Source organism: Camelus dromedarius, chromosome 4, assembly GCF_036321535.1.
Source record: "Camelus dromedarius isolate mCamDro1 chromosome 4, mCamDro1.pat, whole genome shotgun sequence".
NCBI classification, from domain to species: domain Eukaryota; kingdom Metazoa; phylum Chordata; class Mammalia; order Artiodactyla; family Camelidae; genus Camelus; species Camelus dromedarius.
Window position 1 is genome coordinate 98,193,816 of NC_087439.1, and position 18,074 is coordinate 98,211,889.

Here is an 18,074-nt window from a genome sequence, read left to right on the forward strand (position 1 = left end):
TGGGAGCCGAGACTGTTGGGGCCCCGATGACCCGGCTCCTGGACAGGCCTCGGGTGGCCGAGGGCAGCAGACGGGCAGAAGGAGGCATCTGGGCGGGAGGGCAGGTGGGGCCACCAGGGGCTCAGAGAAGCGTAGATGGCCGCGAGGCGGCCTCGCTGCTGCTCAGGGGCGTGACGCTGTCTTTCAGGAGTTTCTCCGTGAGGGCTGCCTCCACACACTCACCAAGCAAGGCCTGCAGCCGAGAATGTTCTTTCTGGTAGGTGGAACGGGCAGCTCATCTGCGTCAGGAGCTTGGTGAGGGCTGCAGAACACTCTCCCCAGCCACCACTGCCCTCAGTCCGGGTTCTGGACACCTGTCTTGCAGGGCGAGCAAAACCCAGAAGGTAGAAAGGTCCACGTCCCTGTGGCTGCAGAAATGCTCTGCTCCTGCCAAGAGGCCAGTTCCAGGGTCTCGTTCACTGGCCTGGAGGTCCTGGCTTTGACCCTGGGAGACGAGGTCCTCCCAGCAAGTCCTTGCTGCCACCGGGGTCCCTTGCATCAGCTGCCTTCCTCACGCCCAGTCAGCGCCCAGTTAGAGGGTGACGGTGTCAGGCCAGCCAGAACAACCCACTGCCTCCCGCTGCAAACCAGTGCCCACCCACTGGCCCAGGAGGCCTGCTGGGTCACGTGGTGGCTGGTTACCTCTAGTCAGAAATGTTGGTATGAATGAAATAAAAACCCCTTTTTTGCTAAAAACCTCCAGCAAGCTGAAAACCACACGTGAGCCCGTGGCGTTGATGTTGCTGACTGCTCAGCTGTTGAAACTTTGTGACTCATTTTCACAAATCGCTTCTCTAAAGCTTCCCTCTCTCAGTTCTCAGACGTGCTGCTGTACACGAGCAGAGGGGCCTCGGGGACCAGCCGCTTCCGGATGCGGGGCCTCCTCCCGCTGCGCGGCATGCTGGTGAGCAGTCCCCGCCACGGGGGAGCAGCTGCTGGGCTGCGTGTTCCCTTCCAACCTGTCACAGCTGCTGTTCCCGGCTCTCAAACAGCCCGCCTGAGCCCGCGGCACCTGCAGGACCAGGCCCTCTCCCGGCCGGAACCCACCTGCGGCTCCCAGGGCGCCCTGTCCTCTGGTGGGAAACTCTGTGAAAACCCCAGTGAGACGCTGGGGCCACCGAGCCGCTGGAGGGGTGGGGGCTGACACAGCCTTTCAGAGAGAAACCTGAATCACTAATTCTGAAGGCTGGAGAGTTTCCACTTCCTTGATTTATACTTGCATCTTTTTTCTCTTACTCCGACAATTTTGGTTCTTCACAGCATCGTAATTAGTCACTTCACACACACAGCTTTAAAACGGTAGGACGGCTAACCCCACCGCCAGAGAGAGGCGGGCTGCCAGTCAGGACTGGCTTGGCACGCTCCCAGTGACCTCCGCTGAGTTGTGCTGGGCGGCTTCTAGTTTGTCCTATCACCCCTGCCATGTGAAGAGACACAGGCTCAGCCCCAGAGCCGTCTCGGGCCTGGGCCGCGCTGTGAGCGCTCTGTCCACCCGCCAGACGGATGGGCGGGTCTGGTCCCCGCCCTCCCAGTGCGACCGGGGTGTTAGCACTGTCTCTGGTGAGTGGGAATTCTTCATTTTAACGTGATGCAATCTGTTGGCCTGCTCTGTGCTCAGTGCTTCTGTGGCCTTGAAGGTCTTGGAGAGACTCCCGTGTGGACACTGACCCCCTGTAAGCCTGTGCTCAGCCTGCAGCCCACCTGTGGGAATGGCAGGCTAGAGGCCAAGTTCAGGCCTTTGCTATAAAGATGTGCTGTTTGTCCAAAACATCTTACGTGCTGAGGTGTCCTCTGCGTCCCCTCCAGGCCCCCGCCCAGGTGTGGGTGGGCAGGTCCAACCCATCGGTCCGATTCCAGTAGCACCAGCTCCGTCCTCCCTGGCGGCGCCCAGCCCTTCTTGCCACCTGCCTGCGCTGGGCCCTGCACCCGCTCCCGGGGAGGGCCAGTTGCCGCAGCTTTCCCAGCTCTCAGCAGAAAGAGGTGGGCTTGAAGGACTCCCATCTGCTTTAATGTTTACTTTTAAAAATCACGCTTTCATCATAGAAAAGCTCCTGAAGGTGTGAGATGGAAACCGCTCCTGGTTTCGCCGCCCTGCGGTGGGTGCCATTGGCATTGCTGTCAAGACGTGGCGGGCGTTTCTGCCGCCCAGAGGAGACACCATCCACATGCTGTCTCGGACCCTGCACTGGTTTTGCTCCACAGCTCATCTCCAGTGTCGTCCTGTGTCCCCTGGGCTCCCACCACCCAGCTAGGGGGCCAGGCCCTGGGTTATTCACCCAGCCCCGGTTCTGCAGGTTTTGGCTACGTCTGGTTTCTCAGAGTTAGAAGCAACACCACTGGATCTCTGTCTTACTGGGCATCCTTAAGTATGTCCCTGAGAGAAACCTCAGCGAGCGTGGTGTGACCTTCCCACCTGCGCGTCTGAACTTGCCTCCTCCCTGCCTGCGGAGCCCTGGTGCCCACCCCGCCCCGTCACCGTTCCGGCATGGAGGGGGAGCACCCTTGTATGGCCAGCGAGGCCTCGGGGCCATTTCCCAGAGGCCCTCAGTCGTGTCCATTCCTCTGGTCCCTACTGGTCTGTTACCTTTGTCACATGCAGGGGAAGTACTTCTCAACCCTCTCAGGCCACAGGTACTTTCTAGACAGTAGTTCCCGTCCACGTTGCCTGCAGTTGGTTTTATGCTGGAGAGTGCACGCTCCGTGCACAGGACCGTTTGTCTTGCTCCGGGAACAGCATCTGGTGCGAGACCCTGCCAGACACTTGCTGAAGGAGGGAACTTCGATGTTCTTACAGTCAGATCTGTCTTTCCTTTTAGGGTTTCTGCCCGTGGTGCCGGTCCAGAAAGTCTTCCCCACACCAGGATTCTATTGGCACTTTTCTTCCTGGTACACTTACGGCTTTATTTTTCTCCTAATCTGCCTAAAGTGTGTTGTTTCTGATGTTTTTAGGTTGGGGCCTAACATCTTCTCCCCACATAGTCAGCTTTCTCATTCTTTGTTGGCTCCATCATTTTCTTACTGATCTCAAAGGCTGCTTTTATCATATAAAAAATTCTTGTCTTTACACTCAGATTCTTCCTGGGCACTCTGTTGCACTTCTGTCCCAACGTCAATCTACACTCTTGTAATTAGTGTGTTATAAGGGTTAGTCACCATGTGGCCAAGTTCATTCCCTTGCCTCATTTGTCCTCCTTTTAAAAAAATTCTTGGCTATTCTCCAGTATTTAATTCTTCTAAATAAACTTGGGAATCATTGGGACAAATTCCTTCAGGAAGCACCATTGGGATTTCCATTGAAATTGCATCAGATTTCCACTTTAGGGCACTGACGTCCTGGTAGCCTTCTCTGGCCGGCCACTGCTCATACTAGTTTCAGGTCCTTTATGTCCAGCATGAAGCTCAGAGGTTCGTGTCCCACGGGCTCAGCACAGGGCAGCCATACTTGCAACTGGCTGGCCCTGGGGACACACAGCCAGCCCTCCACCCTGACTGTGGAGGGAAGGATGGTGGCTCTTGGCTTGGAGAAAACTCAATCATGTTACCATAGCTTCCTTCTGTTTCTGTCTAAGAGATAAGATCAAAAGTAACAGGTTGGGTTTTGGCAAAGGTGTCTTCAGCACATGGAGAAGTGGTCCCTTTGACTTTGTGATGGGGTGAATTCTATCCACCAGCTTGCAAATGCCGAACCGTCCTGCATTCCTAGAATAACCTTACTTGGTCACGGGACAGTTTCTTGTCTGTGCTTTTAGATCTGATCAGGTTGTATCTACTTTGGAGTTACTTCATTTAATCACTTATAATTGAGATTAGTCTGTATGGGTGTTTCTTTGAATCTGACTTTGTTAGGTTTGGTACCAGGTTTATAAAATGAATTGTCCACTCCCTTTTCAACAACGAAAATGCTCAATATTTTTTCCTGTGCTTGATTTTCAGCTAATAGTGCTGGACCCACCGGTGAGTAGTTGGGTGCCCCGTGGCCCACAGCTCACCCACCTGGGCAGCAGGCGCCACGGCGTGGGGATCCCTCGTGCCTCCCGCAGCCCCTGGTAGAGTCAGCATGGGCTTGGGCAGCACAGAGCTCCCACACCACCTGCGTCATGCTGCGAGCTCGGGTCCACCAGCCTGGCTCCCGGTCCTGACCCTCCTCCCCCGCCGCCACAGGTGGAAGAGCGCCAGAACGAGTGGCCCGCCCCGCACTGCTTCACCATCTACGCGGCTCAGAAAACAGTCGTGGTGGCAGCCAGGTAGGGGCCCTGGGGACACAGGCCCCATGAGCACTGCTTCAGAGTGCAACCCCAAGAACAGCTCCACCCCAGCTGGGAGCCGATGTCCACAAGACTGTCGGTCACGGAGAGTGGCCATGTGTCGCCGGGGGCCCTCTGAATGGAACGGGTCCAGGGGTGTGGGTGCTCTGGCCCTGCACATGAGGGGAGCACAGGCGGGCTGGTGCAAGGAGCCCTGTGGCCATCAGCACCATGCTGGGCTCCGTCCCTCCCCTATGGGAGCTGAGTGTTCCCAGCACCTTCCAAAGGGTGGCGTCTGGCTCTCAGCTCCCAGCCTGAGGGGTCCTGGCTGATGTCAGCACACAGGCTCTCGACTCCCACCAGGAAATCGCGTCAGCTTAATTATGATCCAGGACCCAACCTCGTATTTCAGACCAGAGACTTAAGAACCTTGTTTCAGGAACAAATTACCTGCGAGAGCCCCTGGTCCAGGGTCCAGCGAGGGGCTGCCCCTCCTTCCTCTCCAAGCCCCGCAGCTCCAGCAGTGGGGGAAATGGGCACCCTGCCCTTCTGCCCTCCACCCCGAGGGGGCTGCAGCAAGGAGCCCCTGGCTGCGGGGTCCTGCCCAGCAGCTGAGCCCCGGCCCCGCCCACAGCACCCAGCTGGAGAAGGAGAAGTGGATGCAGGACCTGCAGGCCGCCATCGACGCAGCCAAGCACAGCAGTGGCACGGCCCTGGGGCTGCCGGGCAGCATGGTGTGCTCTCTTTCCCGCAGTGAGTCCTGGCTGAGCCCTGCAGAGGGCCCACTGCCCCCAAGGAAGCTTTCCTGTGGGGTGGCCGCCCTGGGCAGCCTGCCCGCTGAGCCCACCACGCGCTCCTTTCAGGAGGGACGGTAGAGGCGGTGGCAGGAGGGGCCAGGAGCTCTCCTGGCAGGAGCAGCACATGGTTTTGCTCCCCTCCTGCTGCTGACCTGGGCAGGAAGGGTGCCTGTCCGCAGGGCCCAGCCCAGCTCACTAGCCCTGCAGGTCCCATCTCCTCTGAGCAAAGGCTGTCTTCTCCCCGAGGGTCCCCCGACGAGGTCTCTTTGGAGCAGGAGTCAGAAGATGCTCGTGGTGCCGGGGGCCCCTTGGAGGGGCAGGGCCGGCACCGGGCCAACACCACGGTGCACGTGTGCTGGCACCGCAGCACCAGCGTCTCCAGAGCCGACCGCAGCGCCGCCGTTGAGGTGTGGCCGCCACGAGTGCCCTGTCGGGGGGCTGCTGGGCAGGGGGCTGGGACCCGCAGGGCGTACACGGGGCCCAAGCAAACCAAGACATGGGCCGGGAGGGCCGTCGCCCTGGGCTGGCTGTTTCCCCCGCCTCCGTGACCGGAAGGGCCACTTGCATGAGCGTGTCAGTCCTCGGGCCACCTCCTGCTTGGTGTGGTTTAAGCTTCTGTGCAGCCTGTGGGCGGGACCCATGAAGCAGGCGAGAAGGCGGGTGGGGCACAGGAGAGCGTGGCCGGCACACGGGGACCTGCAGGATGGGGAGAGTGTTCCTGAACACCCCTTTGCGCCGTCCCAGTGTCTGTTAGTGGGTGCAGGGCCGTTGCGGAGGCCCTGCATGCCTCGCCCGAGTGAGGGGTGGGGACAGGAGTGGTGGCACCAGCCAGAGGGCACCAGGGGTGCCAGGAGAGGGCCGCCGCAGAGCCAGGACTCGGTCGGCCCTCCTACCTGCCAGTGTCTATGCCACCCCACGCCCACCGCCAAACGCCTCCCTGACCTGGCTCAACATGATCCTTACAGGGGACTTATGACTCAGATGAACCTGGGGCCTCATTGTTCAGGGTTGTTAACCCCGCTGGTCAGACTTAAATACAAATACCAGAAGGCAGGGCATCGGGGATGGAAACTGCTGCTCCTCCCGGTGCAAGCGGAGCCAAGACAGACCCTCAGGGTGACCTGCATCCTTGGGGAGACCCCCGTTCCAGGCGGCCTGTGGGGGCAAAGCCAGGAGGGTGCATGCTCTTGGGACTGGGGCCCAGGACACCAATGCCCGTATGCTTTCCTCTTCCTTTCAGAACCAGCTTTCAGGGTATCTGCTAAGAAAGTTCAAAAACAGTAGTGGCTGGCAAAAGCTCTGGGTGGTCCTCACCAACTTCTGCCTGTTCTTCTACAAGACACATCAGGTGAGGCGCCCAACTGGAGCCCGTGGCCCGGCTCCCTGTGCCCGCCCCGAACCCGCTGCTTTACCAGCGCCCAGAGCCCACTGACACGGTGCGGGGAGAGGGTGGGGTGGGGGGGGCGCCTGCAGAGCCGCGTGCCCTGCTGCCTTCCAGGATGACTACCCCCTGGCCAGCCTGCCGCTGCTGGGCTACCAGGTGAGCATCCCCAGGGAGGCTGATGGCATCCACAAGGAGCATGTCTTCAAGCTCCAGTTCAAGTCCCACATCTACTTCTTCCGGGCGGAGAGCAAATACACATTCAGGAGGTAATTCTGCTACAGGTAGCCTGGGTCTGCAGGTGCCCCTAAGGGCACCAGAGGCAAGTCTTCTGGGTCCTGGAGAGAAGGGCTGAGTTCTGCTTCCAGGGATCTAAGTGGCCTTTGTTTTGTCCCGTTCACTCCACATCTGGGTCATTCTTGGGGAAATATTTGAGCACAAGCCCACTGGTCCACACCCGGCTTCCCCAAGCAAGCATCTCGGGGGTCTGATAGTCCACCCTCTTCGCAGGTGGATGGAGGTGATCGAGAAGGCCAGCAGCTGCCCTGGGAGGGCCAGGCCCCCCGAGGAGGAGGCGTGAGGCCCACACAGCCTGGACAAGGACAGCGCCGAGGAAGGAGAGCAGGGCTGGCGGTGGGCGGGGCTGCAGGGCACCCAGAGGAACGTGTGTGCTGGAGGAGACACGGCCCAGCCCAGGCACTGATGGGGCCAGAGCTCGCCTGCCCGCTCCAGGCCTGGAATGGGAACCTCCAGCTGGAGCTGTGCCGTGCCCGGTGCCTTCAGGTGGGGCGAACTGGGGGGCGCAGGGCCCCTGCTCTGGCACCCACCCCACATACCTCTGCAAAGTGGAAAGCAGAGTCCCTGTAACTGTCAGTCTTGAGCTGTGCTGTGCTGACCACGTGTGAATAAAGGGCACCTCCCGTGTGCTGCTCCCCACTCCAGTGGGCCGGGTGTGAGCACTGTGATGACGCAGATGCCTAGAACAGGCCTCTGGGGGCCAGACTGGGAGGGCCGCCCAGCACTGCACGTCTCCAGTTCAGGTCTTTATTGAAAGTGGCAAGAGCCTCTCAACGTTCTATGAAAACACCTCAACCTCAACGTTTAGGGAAGCAAAGTTCGGTTTTCTTAAAAAACAAAAGCTTCTGGCTGACACGAGCACTTATGCGAAGACATGGGACCTGACCCCACACAACAAGGCAAATCTATGTCCTCCAGGGGCCACTGCAGCCCCGGGCGGGACGAGGTGGACCCACCCCCCTCAGTCTCCGCTCCCCAGTCCAGGTGGCCGGGTGCCCTGCGAGCCTGCAGAGGGGACACCTGGCCACACGGGCTTGAGAAGGCTGAGCCTGCCAGGGAGGGGACGTGGAAGCTGAACAGCCCTCTGCTCAGGGTGGGGGCGTGACCCCGCAGGGAAAGGCTCCAGGTCAGTGCAGTCCTCCCAGAGCTCAGGACAGGACCCTCCCCACTGCACAGACAGCAGCTTCAGCGGGTCGACGTCAGGTGGTTTCTGCTGTGTGAAAACCTGTGGATGAGGGGCCCGGTCACTGCCTCAGCCCCACAATGGAGGCCGAGGTGGGGGCTCTGGGAGCCCAAGTGAAGCCAGGACAGCCCCGTGACCCCCCACCCCCAGGTGGGGACTGCAAAGCAAAGGCTGGACTCAGCTACCCCCAAGCTTGTCCTGGGCCTCACCCCCCAGCCCACTGCTCACCTCTGCACCCGCTCCACCAAGTGGGCCATCAGCTTGTCCGAGATGCCAGGGCAGGACTCCTCGGCCAGGCTGAAGGCATTCTCCAGCTCCTCCAGCGCTCCCACGCCCCCGCCGCTCTGCCTGTGCTTCTCCTTGAGCTGTGGAGACCCCAGTGCACCTGGCTGTGGGCCCTCGCCCTCCCACATGCGCGCAGTCAGGGGTTCAGGTGGGGCTTCCAGCCCGTTGCCTGTGACTTGCATGTGGGGCCCTGGGCAGTGAGCCCCACACCCCCCTAGAGCTGCTGGTGCAGCCCCCTCCCCAGGCCCTGCCCCCTGTGGGGCCTTGCTCAGGCCTTGCTGCCCAGTGTGGTGAGAGGCCTCTGATCCAGCTATCCAGGCTGAGCCCCACAAGCGCCCGCTACGTGGCCCTAGGTGCCTGCACAGCCACTGTTACCGTCCCAGCTCCTCCCCCACACCCTTTCCCCAACCGCAGGCACTCCTGCCCCTGGGGGTGGGAGCAGGCCTGCCTGTGCCCAACACCCTGCCCGGGGGTGCCCGCACCCCACCATCCCTGGAAAGGCTCTGCTGCCAGGGGACTCACGACATCCCCTCCCCTCCCTGCACTCCACGGGCAGCTGTCACCCTGGGTGGGTGTGAATCAGGCCCACGACCCACCTTCGGCTGACTCACGTGCCTGGAGATGCTACCCACCACCCAGCAGCCAGTGAAAGTCACAGGGTCGTGAGACCCCAGGGGACTGCCCATGAGGGCTCCCAGCCTGGGCCTAAAGTCCAACAGCAAGGTCTAAATCTCCCAGCTCCCTCTAGACAGGGGGTCATCCCATGTCTCTGCAGCTCAAGATAAAAGATCACAGGACAGTAGTTCTTGATCAGAGCCACCCTGGGACCCCAGAGGACCCCAGCAGGCTTGGGAACCTGAGAGGGTCACCTTGGCCCAGTCTGTTCCAGCCGTTTCTGGTCTGTCCGCTCAGAAAGCCGGGTCCACAGGTCCAACCACGTGGGCTCCAAGGGACCAGAAGTCCCACACACGGGCGGCCTGGCCAGCAAGCCTCACTGTAGGGAAGTGTCTCTGCAGAACAGCAACACCGCCCCCACACCACGGGCCCCTTGCCTGGCCCTCACCTCTCCGAAGACTGGCCGCACCAGCGTGGACAGGCACTGGGACCTCGGCTGCCTCTTGACGGGCTCCGCTGACTACAAGGCAAAGTCACCGGGGTGAGAAGGGCAGAGAGTGGGCGCCTGGCAGAGGCCCTCCCTCCCGGCCACTCTCCTGGCACGGGCACGGGGCCTGGGCGGCTGACCTTCTGGGGGCCATGCAGGGCTGTCGCCTTGTGCAGCTTGCTGTGCGGGCTAGGCCGGATGGTCGGGGGGAAGGTCCAGATGGGGCCCTGCTCTCCATCCTCAGCGTCCCCGTCGCTGAAAAGGAAGGTGAGGAGTCATGGGACCCCGAGGCACCCTGGGCCTCAAACACGGGGCCCAGTGATAACACGGGTGCCCAGCACAAGCACCCAAACTCCTGCCCCTGCCTGGGGACCCCACCCGCATCATGGTGCCCAGGGCCGCAGGGGTGTGCCCGCTGGGAGCCCCCGGGGGCCAGGCAGGGCCCTACATGTCGGAGTCCTCGGAGCTGGACTCCTCTCCGTGCCCCTCCGACCTCCAGCGCTTATAGCGGTCGATAAGCTCGGTGAGGAAGGATGTCTTCTTGGTGTAGCGCGTGATGAACTTGTGCTTCAGGAGCTCCTTAGCGGTGGGCCGCTGCCGGGGACGGACACGGGTCACTGGGCGCCGGACAGCCGAGATGAGCCCCCGAACTCCCAGGCTCAGACACAGGGCAGCCCGGGCCAGGTGGAAGCTTCACCACTGCTGCTTCCTGGGTGGGCCAGGGAGGGGCCACACCATCCACCCCAAATGGGAGCTCTCCGTGAGCTCCCGCCAACCGCAGCCCGGGGCAGAACCCTCTCTGCACCACTTCCAGAACAGCTCGAACCCTGTTCAGCCTCTCAGGCCTCCTCCCAGGCTGCTTCAAGGAGGCGGGGGCCCAGAGGCTGCTGAGGGGCTGGGGGCTTACAAATCGTGGGTCCTTGTTGAGGCAGGCCTCCACGAACTCCTTGAAGGGCTTGCTGTGGTGACCCTCCAGCGTGGGCGGGCTGTTCTTGGGGATCAGGAACAGGACACGCATGGGGTGAAGGTCTGAGTTGGGCGGCTCACCCTTGGCTAGCTCGATGGCCGTGATCCCCAAAGACCAGATGTCAGCCTGGACAGAGAGCCAGAGGGAGCCATTGCTGCTGGGGCACCGCGAGCCCCACGCCCCTACCCACGTCCCAACCCCGCCTCGCCCACCTTGAAGTCGTAGGCCGACTGTTTGATGACCTCAGGTGCCATCCAGAAGGGGGTGCCCACGAACGTGTTCCTCTTGATCTGTGTGTCCGTGAGCTGGCCCGCCACCCCGAAGTCGGCCAGCTTCACGTCGCCCTGCTCCGAGAGCAGCACGTTGGCAGCTGCTCGACACAGGACAGCACAGCGTCACCCCCGGGGCCCCACCCTGAGGGCAGCCGCCTGAAGAAGCTCCTCCTGCCCAGGCCCGCCGCCCTCGGACCCAGGGCACCCCTGCTGGGCTCCACAGCGCAAGGGGCCTCCTGGAGTTTGTCTCTTATGGAAGATCCCACAAACAGAGCAACTGCCCTTGCCTCCCCCATCGCTCAACAGACACAGGTGACCCTGACCCATCCCCTCACCCTGCAGTCACCTCCATGAGCCCCTCAGGCACGTCCCTCCCAGGGGCCTGGCCTCACGTGGACACCAGCCTGATGCTCCAACCCACACCTCACACTCAGATCTGAGACCATGAGCAAAAATTCTCATTTTTGGCTGAAGGAGGGCCCCTCCTCACACCAGGCGCACAGCTGGTTTCCCAACGTGCAGGGACATGGAACCAAGAAAGTTCCATCTGTGACTCGCACGTCTTCTGGAAACAGAGCAAGGAGGACCTGCTCAGTTTCTGGGCCACGGGGAGCACAGGCTGGGAGCGCAGGGCACCCCCAGCCACCAGCCCCACACAGCGACAGGCCACCTCGCGCCCCAGGGGACCTTTGATGTCCCGGTGGATCTTGCGTTCCGAGTGCAGGTAGTCCAGGCCCTTCAGGATCTCCCGCAGGATCGTGGCGATGTAGGTCTCCTCCAGGGGGCCCGGCTTAAGCTGCAGACACAGACAAGACAGCAGGGTCTCAGCTTCCCCACCAGCGCCACCCCAGACCCACTGCCAAGGCCTGCGCTCGACCACCTCTCCACAGGGAGGGGCAACCTCACTGTTGGTGGGGGCTGCCTGTTTATCTACTTTTGAAATACAGGTTCCAGGTGTCAGGTCAGATGGGTGCCGGGGAGACTCCTTGAGAACACGTGGTACCTTCACCTTTGCTATAAAGGTAACAGCTGAGAATAGGGTCCCAGCCACACTCCTGGGCCTGTCTTCCTGGGGGAACTAACCCCACCTGCCCCACAGGCCAGCCCAGGCCCAGGCCCCACCACACCAGCCAGGGGAGATGGACTTCCAACATCAGTGCTCTTGGCTTCCCCGGGTCCTGATTAGCATCTGAAGCACCAAGGCTAAGGCCGTGGGAACCCGAGGGGCCAAGGACAACCCAGACAGCTCCCCCTGTCTGGTCCCGCCCCGCAGGCTGCTCTGGTATAGGCCTTACCAGGTCCAAGGCAGAGCCGCCGCCCAGGTATTCCATGATAATCCACAGCTTCGTGCTCTGGGACCAGAGAAACGCGTGTCAGGAAGCAAGAGTGCCCACCCACGAGCGGAGCCCTACGACACACCCCCGGCAGAGGGGACTTGGCCAGCACTCTGGCCCCACAGAGGCCCACAAGGAATGGGCTCCCCTCAAACTCCGGAAGCAGGGAGACCCACTCTGTCAACGTCATCAAAACCAGGCTAGGAAACGGCCTGACCAGCTGGCACACAGTCTCCACACACCTGCACACCAAGCACCCTGGGAAAGCCCTGGCAGGATGCCATCCTTGCCCCGGAAGGGGCACAGCCAGGCAGGTGGGTCACTACGGCCCCACAGACCCTGCTCCCACATGTCATCCCTGGGGCTCCCCACACACCTGGCCCCCAGGAGGCTGCCGTGTCTCGGGGGCCCACTCCACTGTGAGGCTGGGTTCACCTGTTGGGGCCCCTCGCCCTTCAGACCAGGCCTCTCCTCCCCACCAAGCCCCTGTGAGGTGCAGGGAGCCCTGGGTGTCTGTGCCTGGAGGCGGTGGCAGTAGCAGGCCCCAGCCCACAGGCACCTTCAGGTAAGAGCCGAAGTAGCGAGTGATGTAGGGGCTGTCGCACTGGCTGAGCACGGTGATCTCCTGCTGAATGTCCTCGATCTCATCCTCTGCCTCCTCCAGGTCGATGATCTTAATGGCCACCACCTCCTTGGTGCGGTTGTCGATGCCCTTGTACACCTCCCCGAACGAGCCCTTGCCGATGCGGTCCAGCTTGGTGAAGAGCTCCTCGGGGTCCACGCGAGAGTGCTGGGGATGGAGCAGCCCAGTCAGGAGGGTGGCCAGGGACCCCGAGAGCCGGGAGGAGCCAGGACGCTCACCCAGATTCTTACCTCGTTTCTTTTATCCTTTCACTCAGAAAACTTAAACTTACCACCCACACAAGGGGAAACATCCCCAGAGAGCTCGGAGAGGCCTGGGCTCTTCCCAAGGGACCAGGGCCGTGGGGGGGGGGTGCAGAGGGGCCACACAGGTCACATGCAACCTGCTCCCACACGTGGGGAGGACCCCACAAGGCATGGGTTAAGAGGGACGAGTTGGCTGGGCGTGGGTATCTCGGCGTGGAGACCATCCTGACAAGGCTGTGACTACAGCACGAGCAAACCTCATGCTTGCCGGGGGCTTCCTGACTAACAGCGTGTCCATGCTGCGTGCTCGACTGTAACAAGCTCCCACGGAGAGACAGTGGACACACGAAACTCTCTCCCTTGCCTGTAAACCTAAACCGCTCTACAAGTAAAGCCTATCAGTTAAAAAAAACCAAACCTACAGGTATTAACTGAGTTCTTCCTGAGCACCTGGAAGCCACGCCCCTTAAAAACAGGTTCCCTTTCAAGCCCCCAAATGAGTTCTCAGAACAGCTATACCTGCACACCAGCACTGAGTTAAAAACCAAGGCTCTCTTGGATACTTGATCCTGGATAATTAAACGCAAGGAACTGCCCCACCCAGTCCTCAGATTAAAGCAGACCAGGCCTGAGAGGCGCTGAGCCACAGGGGCAGGCGGTCCCTGGCAGTCAGGGCACAGCTGGCTGAGGGGCATCTGCAGATGAGTGTCTGGCTTTTGATCTTGACCCCTGGTGTGTCAGGAGCTGAGTCGGCTCGGCGTGGGGGCTGCGTGGGGAAGGACCACAACGCCACCCCTGGCATCCCCCAGCTCCTGCTGTCGCGGCTTCCTGGGCTCCTGAGAACACCTCACTCCCTCCACCAAGCCACCAGGAGCTTTCCCCGGGCCCTGCCGCCCCAGGACCCACAGGCAGGGCCTGTGTGAGCCTGGCGTCTAGTCCAGACAGAGGCAGAAATGGTTTTCCAAGCCCTGCCAGGCCTCAAATCCACCAGGACACACCTCCTTCCAAAGGGGCTGCCCCCACGCCCCCAAGCACCATCGACCTGAGAGTGTCCTGGAGCCCATCTGAAGCGGCCAGGAATAAAAAGGCGACATCACAACTCGCTGAGCTGCATGAGCACTGACCGCTCTGGTGCCAAGGAGGACCCATCGCAGGGCAGCTGTGCTCGCCACGGCCCTGGGGAGAGTCCTTGAGAGTGGGCTCTGAGCACCGGCACAGAACCACCTCCACCCTCGGGCTCTCCCCCAGGCTCCATCTGGCTCCAGACTGAAACTGCACGTCAACATGAAATTGCCAATCAGCTGCCTTCCCAGGGTCTGTAACCAGGAGGGGAGAAAGGGACGGCACAGAGGCCCATACCTGCAAACACACGTGATCACGACTGAGCGCCAGCAGGCCGGAAGTGAGGGCTGCATCTAAGAACAGAATCCTCCCAAACCAGGCCGGTGGGCAAGGGTGGGCATGTGTGGGCTGGCCTCCAGGCAGTGGCCAGAGGCAGGCACCCCAAGAAGGCCGGAGAGGTGTCCACCTGCACCCCAACTCAGCCAGTTAAAGCCTGCAGCCCTTCACCCTCCCTCTCAGCCTGGAAGCCACAGCCAGAGGCAAAGCCAGTGCCCGTGAAGGAGGAGACGGCAGCCTCATGTGCAGCACACCTGCTGCCAGCAAGTCCCCAAAGCCCAGGTTGAGGGCTTGGGCAGGACAGGGATAGCTGAGCGCCACCTGGCCCGTCCGGCCATGCTGGGAGGGGCCTCCCTCCTAAAGAAGCCCAAGTCCGGAATTCCAGAGTGGGGCTGTGAGCACAGCTGCTCCACTGTCCTCAGGGTTGGGGGGGTGGGGGACGGGGACCTTGAGATTGGAACCAACCTCACCTGAGGCCGCCTCGCAAGGCCCTGCGAGCCCCTCACCGCCTGGCCCACGCAACTGACTAGTTCCTGCAGCAAGAAAGCCTTCTCTGCTCCTGTGGGGACCAGGTCTGGGGAACAGCCCCCCTCCTGCCTGCACTTCCCCCACTGGGCCTAAACGCCGCCTTCCCAGGTGCCCTTCGGTTCACCCAGCCCATGAGCACCTCTTGGTGCCCCCAGATGATGATCCAGCAAACCGCCAGCCTGCAAACCCGCCCTGCAGCCCCAGCCCCGGTGGTGCAGCCAGGAGATATGTCCAGTCCAGCCACGGCTCCAAGGACACAGCTCCTCTCCTTGTGAGATGGCCTCGGAGAAGCCCCAGAGCAAGTGGGGCCAGTGCCTGGCAACACTAATTGGCATCACTGTGCCTCTGGCTCTGGGGGTCCCCTTCCCACCCGCAGGCTGAGGCCAGTGACACACCCTCCCCTCTTCTCCCCTCAGCCTCAGCCTGCTAGAGCCCAGCGCAGCAGCCTAATGAGAATCCTCCTGGGGCTGCCAGGTCAGGGGCTACCACCAAGCAGTCTGCCTGCCATGAGGGTCACCCCACAAAATGCAGAATGCCAAACGACCCCCAACCACCACACGACAGGTGGGAGCCAAGTGCACATATGGTCCCCGTGGGCATTCAGACCCTGGCAGCGGGAACAGACATCTAGGGAAGGAGGCGTCCAGGGCTTCCCCATAAGCTGTGGGGGCCACACCTCCCTGCCCCATGCAGGGACTGCCCCGCAGAACCCAGTGACAGCCAACTCAAGAGAAAATGATGTCTGTGAGGCTTCCTGCCACTGACAAAAGCCAACTTTCTCACCCCCTGAAAGGACAAAAGGGGCTTCCTTCCTTTAGGGTCCCTTCCTCAGCTCCTATGGGCCCGCACCCCCTTCCCTGGGCATCTGACCTGGGGGCCCAGGCCAAGCTCCAAGCACTGTCAGCACACAGGTACAGGGGCTGCTCCCACCTCCAGTTTCTCATTCCAGGACCCATGGGAGCTACTCCTATAGCTCTTAAAAATAAGCTAGAACCAGGCATTTTTCCAAGTGTCTTAGTCATGTAATTTATCAGATACAATATGTCAAAGATGAGTGAAAAACCTGGCAGCTTACCTCAGCATCGTCGGCAAGCCCAGTCCCCATCTGGGGCCACGCGAGCTAGTCCAGGATGCCCAGCCCAACAGCCGCACACCGCGCTCTGGGTTTCTCCCAGGAGCCGGCTGGGCCTGGGTGGACCCTGACCCCAGCTCCTCCTCCCCCCCACATGGACACACACTTCCTGTTGCTCCTGCGCACCCAGGCCTCACTGATGCAGCCCACGGGAGTGAATCTGAGGGTACACTCTTCTTATGAGAAGATCCTGACACCTGACAGCAGTCAGCCTGAGCTGCGCCTGAGCCGACACATCACAGAAGACAACACCCAACAGCTAGGATGCAGGAAAACCCGGCCCCGCAGCTTCAGATCACACTTGCTTTTGAGACGCCGAAAACGGGGGGAAAGTACAGACCGAAAGCCCTCACGCTGGCTGCCCCGACCCTCTGTTCTGGCGCCTGCCGCGGGTCCCCACACCAGGCAAACTCAGGGCACATAGCGGAGAGTGTAGCGACCAACTGCAGACCGTGGGCGTCTCCGAGGCAAGCGCTTCTCCACCTGCCCTCATGAGAAATGCACACACGTGTTCTCTGGTTTCCAGAAACACTGAGCGACTCTCCCACCACTGCTGCTTGACTGCATCCCAGCCCCTCTCGACTACAACCTCGCCCCCACAGCCCCTGCCCGGCCCAGCACGGTCAGAACGTCCCCGCCCAGGCCGAGGCTCCAGTGTGGACCCTGACCTTCCCCGCCCCTCCAGACGCGCAGACCCAGGTTCTTGCAGGACTCCCACCCAAGCCAAGACAGGCCTCTGCACACCCTCTGCTCTGTGGCTCTGAGAGGCCTGCGGGCTTCTGCCCCACAAAACAATACCAACCAGCCAACCTGAGTCAGCCCGCACCCACTAGTCTGGGCACTTCAGGACTGCTCCCCACTCTGCCGACGGATGTGCACCACAGGGGCCCCCTTCAAGCACTCCTCCCTTCACCCCCGACACCCCTGAGGTGGGCTGCTCTTCTGAAACCCCAGTATGATTTTCAAATGAGACATTCTGAGGTGAAGTGCCCTTTCTTGGACTCTGCAGTCAATGCTCGTGTCAAGCACACACACACACAATCCAGACACCAACCCTTACCTGGTTGGCGAATCCCCGAAGGTGAGCCATGTCTACGCTGCCCTCGGACCATCCGTTGAACCCCAGGAGGCTCCTAGATTCCGCCCTGAGGCTCTGGAACGCGGCTCACTGGCTTCAGTCAACTGGAGAGAGAGCAGGTCTGCTCGGTGCCCTGTTCGGGGTACACGGGGCTCCCTGTTCCCCTGGGGCCGGGAGGCCGCCCCCTCCTCCAACCATGTAGGAACTAGCCGGGGGGTGGGGGCAGGCTGGAGTCAGAAGGGTTCCCCCCAGCCCCGCGAAGGACCCTCCACTGCCCCCCTGCCCCCCTCGCCCCCACCCAGCCCAACTTCTCCCCTGAGGAGCTCCCCATCAAGGGGCACTCCTCGAAGCCCCTCAGGCCTCCGCCCTTCCTTCAGGTCCCTTAATCCTGCCAGGACCTTCGCCCCCAACCCCGCCCCGAGTGCCCTCTCCCCGCCCCACCCACCGCCGAGCCCCGCCCCCAGTGCCCTCCCCGAGCCCCACTCCCTGCAACGTCCGGCCCCCACCAACTGTCCGGCCCCCACCAACTGCCCGGCCCCCTACCCAACCGCCCCAGGCGCGGGCCCGCCCGGCAGCGCGCCCACCTCCGGGGGGCTCCATCCCGGCCTCCCCCGGCCCGCTCCGCGGTGCCCGCGAAGGCTCCCACCCGCAGCCTCCTCTCGCCTGGGGACGATCGGGCCCTCCAGCCCGCGAAGCAGCGGCAGTGGCGGCGGTGGCCGGAGAAAGCCCGGCGGCGGCGGCGGCGGCGGCGGCGGCGGCGGAGGAGGCGGCGGCGGCGGCGGTGCGCAGCGTCGTGGACCAGCGCGGGGCTCTCTGGGACACCGAGTCCCTCGCTCGCCGTGCGCCGGGAAGCCCGCAGGCACTGGACTACAAGTCCCGGCAGGCCGCGGGGCGGAGTGGTGTCGCACCCGCAGGCGCGCCGCGGGGCTCTCTGGGACTCCGAGTCCGGCTGCCTGAACGGCTCAGCCTACGTCTCCCGGCAGGCCGCGGGGCGGGGCGGGGGCAGGTGGGGCGGGGCCTAATGGGGCCAGGCCTGATGGGGCGGGGCCAGGTGGGATGGGGCCGCCCCGCCCCCGACCTGCGCTGTCCATCCTCCCCTCCCCGTCTTCCTCCCTCCACGGTCCAGGCTTCCTGCCCTAGCCCGTGGGC

General features: G+C 62.1%; 2 protein-coding genes across 8 annotated transcripts in view; one reads left to right on the forward strand and one right to left on the reverse strand.

Annotated features, from left to right (window-relative positions):
- FARP2 (FERM, ARH/RhoGEF and pleckstrin domain protein 2) overlaps nt 1-7,484 on the forward strand; it is an 82,031-nt gene extending 74,547 nt beyond the window's left edge. For 2 of the 5 annotated variants that reach the window (XM_031452625.2, XM_064485379.1), the window contains 9 exons: nt 188-256; nt 854-943; nt 3,973-3,993; nt 4,201-4,283; nt 4,723-5,036; nt 5,327-5,487; nt 6,321-6,428; nt 6,579-6,730; nt 6,972-7,484. In XM_031452625.2, coding sequence (XP_031308485.2) covers nt 188-256; nt 854-943; nt 3,973-3,993; nt 4,201-4,283; nt 4,723-5,036; nt 5,327-5,487; nt 6,321-6,428; nt 6,579-6,730; nt 6,972-7,041 — 1,068 coding nt within the window. In that variant the 3' untranslated portion in view covers nt 7,042-7,484. The remainder of the gene's footprint in view (nt 1-187; nt 257-853; nt 944-3,972; nt 3,994-4,200; nt 4,284-4,722; nt 5,037-5,326; nt 5,488-6,320; nt 6,429-6,578; nt 6,731-6,971) is intronic. The other 3 variants (XM_064485380.1, XM_064485378.1, XM_064485381.1) reach the window with 3 other exon arrangements.
- A 7-nt stretch (nt 7,485-7,491) lies between these two features.
- Nucleotides 7,492-17,698, reverse strand: STK25 (serine/threonine kinase 25). Of its 3 annotated transcripts, none has more exons than XM_031452632.2 (12): nt 17,572-17,698; nt 16,908-17,029; nt 12,461-12,691; nt 11,863-11,919; nt 11,255-11,363; nt 10,508-10,665; nt 10,236-10,421; nt 9,777-9,922; nt 9,469-9,583; nt 9,290-9,361; nt 8,170-8,306; nt 7,492-7,983 (listed from the first exon to the last, which is right to left on the reverse strand). In XM_031452632.2, exons 2-12 carry the CDS (start codon nt 16,935-16,937, stop codon nt 7,944-7,946), a joined length of 1,281 nt encoding a protein of 426 aa, XP_031308492.1. In that variant the 5' UTR covers nt 16,938-17,029; nt 17,572-17,698; the 3' UTR covers nt 7,492-7,943. The 3 variants fall into 3 exon arrangements, with proteins under 3 accessions (XP_031308492.1, XP_031308493.1, XP_031308491.1); XM_031452633.2 differs by having other exon boundaries at nt 17,589-17,685; XM_031452631.2 differs by having other exon boundaries at nt 17,510-17,679.
- Nucleotides 17,699-18,074: the final 376 nt, after the last annotated feature.

Excerpts from the sequence above, each read along its gene's own strand:
- STK25 (XM_031452632.2), bottom strand. The coding sequence starts at position 16,937 with ATGGCTCACCTTCGGGGATTCGCCAACCAG. Across the intron at positions 10,422-10,507 it reads AGTCGGCCTACGACTTCAAG|GCTGACATCTGGTCTTTGGG; the intron begins GTGGGCGAGGCG and ends CTCTCTGTCCAG. Across the intron at positions 9,362-9,468 it reads CCCTGCATGGCCCCCAGAAG|TCAGCGGAGCCCGTCAAGAG; the intron begins GTCAGCCGCCCA and ends TTTGCCTTGTAG.